This window comes from Alosa pseudoharengus, unplaced genomic scaffold, assembly GCF_046254945.1.
Source record: "Alosa pseudoharengus isolate Yale_2024_CS ecotype anadromous, Long Island Sound unplaced genomic scaffold, YU_APseudo_1.1 YU_APseudo_1.1_scf_6, whole genome shotgun sequence".
Taxonomy (NCBI): domain Eukaryota; kingdom Metazoa; phylum Chordata; class Actinopteri; order Clupeiformes; family Clupeidae; genus Alosa; species Alosa pseudoharengus.
The window spans coordinates 10,781,540-10,788,831 of NW_027468848.1; the positions used below are offsets into that span (position 1 = coordinate 10,781,540).

Genomic DNA, 7,292 nt, shown 5'->3' on the forward strand with positions numbered 1-7,292 from the left:
TGTCTGCAACTTAGTCTTTGCCCTCCACCACCCCCCACCCCACCCCTTACACTGACCACCCCCCACCCATACATTTTGGTCATCGTACACAAACGCATACTGTAGCCTAATCTACCAGAAAAAATAGAGAGAAAAAAAGAATAAGTAGAAAAAAGCAAGAGGGAAAAAGGAGGAAGTAAAAAAAAAAAAAAAGAAAAAAGGAAGTAAGAAAATAAACAGCAAAAGAGAGTATAAAAGAAAAAGAAAAAGTCACGTGACGCTGAGCCATCCGTAGGTTATTCCTTGAAAATGTCCCATATAGGCTATTTTAATTATTTCCAAAGCTCATTTTGCTTTCTGGTGGCCAAGTCCAGATCATGCAGCACTTTCAGTTCTGGGGGAAGCTCATACGAAAAGAGACCAAGGTGTTAGGCCTTTCATCCACTCGTCACCGGCCAGTGGGGAAAAATGTATAGGCCTACTCAAAACCTAAATCAAAACGTGAGCTCCTCTCAACGGCGAAAGGGTGAAATTATCAGTTCCTCACACAAATGGAGATTCAGCATTAGGCCACCCAGCCAGGTGTCGGGCCGCAGTTGCCACCATCAAAAAGTTACACCAAACCGACATCTTTCATTGTATCGCGGCGTTCCACCCATGTTTCGTCATGTAAAATATTTTAAATGTAACTTACCAGCGTTGATATCATGTGATGCCAAGCCTTAGAGTACTCACAACAACCACGGCGTGACTGTGGGGTCTTTGAAAAGCTGGTTTTCGATGTATAGTTTATCCACAACCAGGCGCGTCTTTGCCTTGCGGGCTTTGTGATCCTTCATGATTGGCACCAATGCGCGTCTTCTGTCTACGATTTCCCGAGGGAATTGTTCAAACATCGAATAGTGTGACCCCTTGAGCTTCTTACCCTGGCCTAACACCTCGAGTTTGTTTTGGAAAGTTGCAAACTTCACCACCACTGGCCTAGATGTTCCATCCTCCCTTCTGGCCAATACGGTGGGTGGTTTCAATTGCGACTTTAGCCAATTGATCCTCGGCCATCTTCAAATCCTTGTTCATGAAGTCCTTTACAATATTTTCGGTCACTACATATGTTTCGTTTTTTTCTTCTTTCAGGCCCACGATTATAATATTGTTCTTCATGCTTCTACATTGTATGTCAAGGATATCTTCTTTCAGAGCCCTGTTTTCCTTAGATAGCCTACCAATCTCCACCTGTAAAACCTCCACGTTGGACTTCAGAGAGTTGTTTTCCGCCCGTAGCTCTTCAATTAGTTTGTTTGTGAATTCCACTGATGTTTTCAGTTCGTGAATGTCTCTACTCATATCCTGTAGCAAATCGAGTTTTTTAAGTTGTTCAAGTTGTTCGTGAATGGTATTCAACAGGTGGCGGTCAGCTGAACTTATCACCTGTGTGAAGCTGGCCCCCCATGTTACTCAAAAATGATTAAAAACACTGATATTCGTTTGTGCTATGTTTGTGCCGGTTTGTGCCGTAAAAATTATCGTTTGTGCTGTTAAGGGTTTTAAGTAATTAAACTTTAAATTTTTCTGGCCAGTGACGTCACTCAGCCCCCCATACTTGTCCAAATTTCCCCAAAATAGTCTCAATCGTTTGTGCTACGTTTGTGCTCATTTGTGCCATTAAAAGTAACATTTGTGCTACTATGTTTTTTAAGATATTCCACGTTATTTGTTACACGTGTGACGTCACTCAGCCCCCCATCAATGTCGAAATCTTTCCAAAATAGTCTCAATCGTTTGTGCTAGGTTTGTGCTGATTTGTGCCGTTAAAATAAACATTTGTGCTACTATGTTATTATGGTTTATTTATTACTCGCGTGACATCACCAGCCCCTCGTCAATGTCCAAAACTCACCAAAATTGTCTCAATCGTTTGTGCTATGTTTGTGCTGATTTGTGCCGTTAAAAATAACATTTGTGTAGCTATGTTTTTAAAGTTATCACGCTTTGTTACAGGTGTGACGTCATCCAGCCCCTTATCAGTGTCCAAATCTCCTCAAAATAGTTGTGATGGCTTTGGCTACGTGCGTGTTGATTTGTGCCATTTAAAGAAACGTGTGTGTACTATGCAGTGCGTGTGTGTGTATATTCACTCCAAGTTGGCCTACCATAACTCATCACTGCACTGTAGCCTATATTCTCTAAGATAAACAAATGTATTCTTCAATAATTGTATGCATCAGAATTACAGTGGATTGTGCACACAAGCAGCACTTAGGCTTTGTTGCTGACCCAAGTCTCCAAGGCCACCGTGGATATATGAAACTTTGCAAACAGCAAAGGAAGGAGGCAGCAAAGCTAGGAGTTATTTTAGATGGACAAGAAGGTAGGCTAAATTGGTATGTTTGTCAAAATAATGTTTAAACATTAAAGTCATACGACAGTAGGCTATACTAAAACTAAAGGTACATTTGTAGCCTTTTTAGCACTTTATAAAGTTGACTAAATTATTAGGCTACTCTTTAGCTATAAACCTAAGAAACAGCTTCCTTGCACTTGTGTTTTCTGCTCAGATCAGGAGAAACATTTGGTAGGCTACAGTTTGGGACGATTTGGCCAGTGTGTGTGAGATGTCATGCGCATAGCAGATAGAACTTGGTAGGCTAATGTAAAAATATAGTTACAGAAAACACATTGATGGGCTGGGCATCACGTGTAATAAACATAGGAGAAATGTCGGCGCAATCAGCACAAACGATTGGGTAGGCTATAGGCCTAGGTTTGGACATTGATGGAGGGGCTGGGTGATGAGCTAGGCTACAATTGCTGGACAAGGCCGCTGGACAATTTACATAGTAGCCTACCCTACAAACGTTTATTTAAATGGCACAAATCAGCGGCTATTTTGAGGAGATTTGGACACTGATGATGGGCTGAATGACGTCACACATGTAACAAAGCGTGTTAACTTAAAAAACATAGCTGCACAAATGTTATTTTTAACGACACAAATCAGCACAAACATAGCACAAACGATTGAGACCATTTTGGTGAGTTTTGGACATTGATGGGGGACTGGTGACCTCACGCGAGTAAAAAATAAACCATAATAACTCAGAAAACATAGTAGCACAAATGTTTATTTTAACGGCACAAATCAGCACAAACCTAGCACAAACGATTGAGACCATTTTGGAAGGATTTCGACATTGATGGGGGGCTGAGTGACGTCACACGTGTAACAAATAACGTGGAATATCTTAAAAAACATAGTAGCACAAATGTTACTTTTAACGGCACAAATGAGCACAAACGTAGCACAAACGATTGAGACTATTTTGGGGAAATTTGGACAAGTATGGGGGGCTGAGTGACGTCACTGGCCAGAAAAATTTAAAGTTTAATTACTTAAAACCCTTAACAGCACAAACGATCATTTTTATGGCACAAACCGGCACAAACGTAGCACAAACGAATAGCAGTGTTTTTAATCATTTTTGAGTAACATGGGGGGCCAGCTTCACGGAGGTGAACTTATCTCCGCCATTTCTGGTTCGCTTGCGCTTGAAAGTTCAGCACGGGCTCTCTTGTTGTCAGATTCTTTTTGTCTCACTGACATTTTGTTGTAATACTTGTCAATAAAACTTTCCAAGTCCTCTAACTCCGCCAGTATGCTATATTAATCGCATATTAATTATATTAATATCATTATTTTTTTTCTTTTTCGCATGTCCAAATTTCCGTCAATGATTCCCGGGACACTGAAAGACCGGGGTACACGAAACTTGGTGGGCATGTAACCCCACATGGATAGCATGGAACCATCGTTTTTCGTTTTGATCTGTAGCCCCCCCGCTGGACTGGACACCCCGAAAGGAGGGTAGGGCAGACACAGTTTTCTGAATATCTCGAGAACCGTATTTACCAAGAATAAATGCATTTTTCATTTTTTTTATTTTGCTGGATTCATTGTGATTTTCCTTGTCAACTTCAAAGAACTCCTCACGTCTGTGACAGACAGAAGTAACACTGCTAAATTCTAAGCTTGTTTAGGACCAGTGAACGCGTAAGAACGCTAGTAGGCCTATCACTCTGTGGTGTGGTACTCTCTGGAATTTATGCACCAAGGTAACTGAAGTAGCCTAAATATATTTGTGTCTTGAAATTATGTTTGAAATAAATGTCTAAAATGAACAAAAATGTTGTGTAAGAGTTATCTTGTATTTTATAAGTAACTGAAAAGAGTTGATAGCAGTTGGATAGTTGAGTTAGTTATTATCAATAAATATAACAGCTAATGTCGGGATGAGCAGGAGACTACCATAAATCCTCAGATTATGGCCGGGATTCTATATAGCCGGGCCTCGGTTAATAGCCGGGGACGATTCAGACAAATAAAGGCCCGTCCCCAAATATAAGCAGGGGTAAAAATTGCCTACCAGTAGGGCTACCATGAGCACTAGAAGACAATTGTTTCGATTTAACTCAATGAAATAAGACCTCTTCTTAATATTTTATATTATTGGTTGGATTAATGCAGGCAAGGAAAAGTCGTTTTCCTACACCAAGCTCAGTCGCTTGCCGCCCCCTTCTGAGCTTGCCAGAGGCTGAAGCAGTAGGCTACTACATTTAGGGTCAGTGGCGCAATGGATAACGCGTCTGACTACGGATCAGAAGATTCTAGGTTCGACTCCTGGCTGGCTCGGCAGCAACTTGGGGCCAGCCGTGGCCTACTGGTTAGTGCTTCGGACTTGTAACCGGAGGGTTGCCGGTTCGAACCCTGACCAGCAGAAGTGGCAACGTCACCGACTGACAATCGGCCAACCCAGGTTTGGATTCCCAACCCGCTATTGCAAGTGTGTGTCGCTTTGGATAAAGGAGTCTGCTAAATATCAGCTCAACTTTAACTTTGGTTCTTGTTTACACTTGTATTAGCACTGTCGACTTGTGACAAGATGGCCACACATTTTAAAAATGAAAACAAAGTAAAAGGGGTCCGAGTGTGGAGAGGTGAGGTGCAGGAGCAGCACTTCCACCAGTGGCCTACAGGGGGCAGCAGCTGCACTGGCACTCTGCACAAGGTGGCACTACAGATCCATGGATTGTTGGGATCAGTACATTCTCCTTATCTCTTTGTCTCTGTCTCTCTCTGTTACACTTACACACACACACACACAATCTGAATCAGAGAGTATGGATATTGTCATCTTTCAGCCACTCCCATTCCCTCATCATCTGATAGAACAGTAGACACAGACACACAAGACACGCACACATGCACACACACACACACACACACACACACACACACACACACACACACACACAGCAGCAGCAGACAGAAGGAGAAAATAATCTGATCTTGTGCTTCTTTCAGAAGAATGTTTATATATTTGTTTCCTGAATGGCCTCCTGTAACTCACTCTGCAGGCTACTCTCCGTGGCATATCCCCTAACATATCCCCTTTCTGTGATAAATGTAAACAACAAACAGGGACTCTTAACATCAGTTTTGGTCTTGTTCTAAGTTAATTCTCCTCTGGTCTCCTATATTTGACTACGTTTTCAAAGGCTTTTCACAAAACTATTGCACCTGACCCAATCCTTGCCGTCTTTGGTTCAGTGGTGTTTAATCCCAACATCACAAACTATGAGGGGCAAGCCATGTCCCTCTGTACTCTGTTGGCCAGGTGCCTCATTTTGCAACAGTGGAAATCAGAGATCAGCCCTCTACTCCAGCAGTGGCCTAGAGAGTTAAGCTATACATGGGAAGACTTCACTATAAGATTTCTAACAAGGAAAGAATCTTCCAAAAAAAATATGGCAACCCCTGCTGCATGCGAGACAAATAATGCCCAGGGTGAGTGTACAGCTTTTCTCTTTCTTTTTCCCTGAATTTGTTTCTGTGCACTATGTTGACTGTCATTATTTCTGTTTTTCTCTCTTGCTGGCTTTTCTTTTTTCTTTCTTTTTTGTCGGGGTGGCTTTGTTGGCTTTTTTTGTTTTGTTGCTGAAAATTTCAGAAAACCCTGAGGAAAAGCTCTTGTATTGTTGAGTTGAGTTTTGAGTTGAGTTTGAGTTTATTCACAATCCCATTCAAACATTTCAATGAACCAGTAGGGGTACAAAGACAGACGGCTAGAGTGAATGGGTCCCCCAAAGAAGCTAGAAAAGCTTATACGTGGGGGCCCATGGTTCATGAAAGGGTAACAGTGCACGCCGCTTGTTATAGTTATACTGTATGACCGCAATGATTCCCTCAATAAATACATTTAATAAAAATGTTTTATTCCCAACACAGCGGCATGGCAGAGAAACCAGATATGGTGCTGGTGCTCCAAGCTGGTGATGGAGCCGGTGCACTGCTACGCCCGCGCCCAGGAGCTGGTGCTGCGCCAGAACGCCACCTGGAACACCGCCTTCCTGCTGTTCTACTTCACCACCAAGCTGGTGATGGAGCCGGTGCACTGCTACACCCGCGCCCAGGAGCTGGTGCTGCGCCAGAACGCCACCTGGAACACCGCCTTCCTGCTGTTCTACTTCGCCACCAAGCTGGTGATGGAGCCGGTGCACTGCTACACCCGCGCCCAGGAGCTGGTGCTGCGCCACGTGCGGCCCACCGTGCTGCTCATCCCCGTCTGCGGCCTGGCCTTCTGCTGCCCCCTGCTGGCCAGCATGGCCACCAGCAGCCACAACGCCACCTGGGTGACGGACTGCGGCTCGGTGCTGTCGGTGGACGTGTCCGGCTACACGTACGTGGTGCTGTACCTGGTCTTCTGCGACGTGCTGCCCGGGGTCATCATGCTGAAGAGCAGCGTCTCCATCTCCGTGCACCTGCTGCTCCACCTGCGCCACCTGAAGTCCAGCACCAACGGCCTCCACGGGCCCAAGCTGGGCGCGGAGGTGCGCGTGATCCGCATGAGCCTGTCGCTGGCCTTCATCTACCTGCTCTTCCTGGCGGCCGAGCTCTACACCCACTACCTGATCTTGCAGCAGCACCAGAACGTGCTGGTCATCACCGTCCTCCTCTACGTGGTGCTGTACCTGGTCTTCTGCGACGTGCTGCCCGGGGTCATCGTCACCAAATAAAGGGACATTCAGTGTGAGGAGGGACTGTATTGGGCATGTAATAAAGCTGAGATTATACAATGAGAACACAATAAAATCATATTTCATATTTCATTTTGGGATTGGGGAGAAAGACCTCTGATTTCTCAGACTTGTTTATGAATATTTACATCCCGAATACACTTCTTTTGGAGCTCAACTATGTCATCTGTCTGGCTTAATCACCAGTTAAGTAGGTTTTCATTTTTAAATACAAATGCTAA

General features: G+C 44.0%; 1 protein-coding gene and 1 non-coding gene across 2 annotated transcripts; both read left to right on the plus strand.

Annotated features, from left to right (window-relative positions):
• Positions 1-4,593: 4,593 nt before the first annotated feature.
• Positions 4,594-4,666, plus strand: trnar-acg (transfer RNA arginine (anticodon ACG)). The gene has a single exon. It is a non-coding gene; the product is annotated as a tRNA-Arg (tRNA).
• Positions 4,667-6,285: 1,619 nt separating this feature from the next.
• Positions 6,286-7,050, plus strand: tas2r202 (taste receptor, type 2, member 202). Its single transcript, XM_076270771.1, has one exon. The coding sequence runs from the start codon at positions 6,310-6,312 to the stop codon at positions 7,048-7,050; it is 741 nt and encodes a 246-aa protein (XP_076126886.1). The 5' UTR covers positions 6,286-6,309.
• The last annotated feature ends 242 nt before the right edge of the window (positions 7,051-7,292 follow it).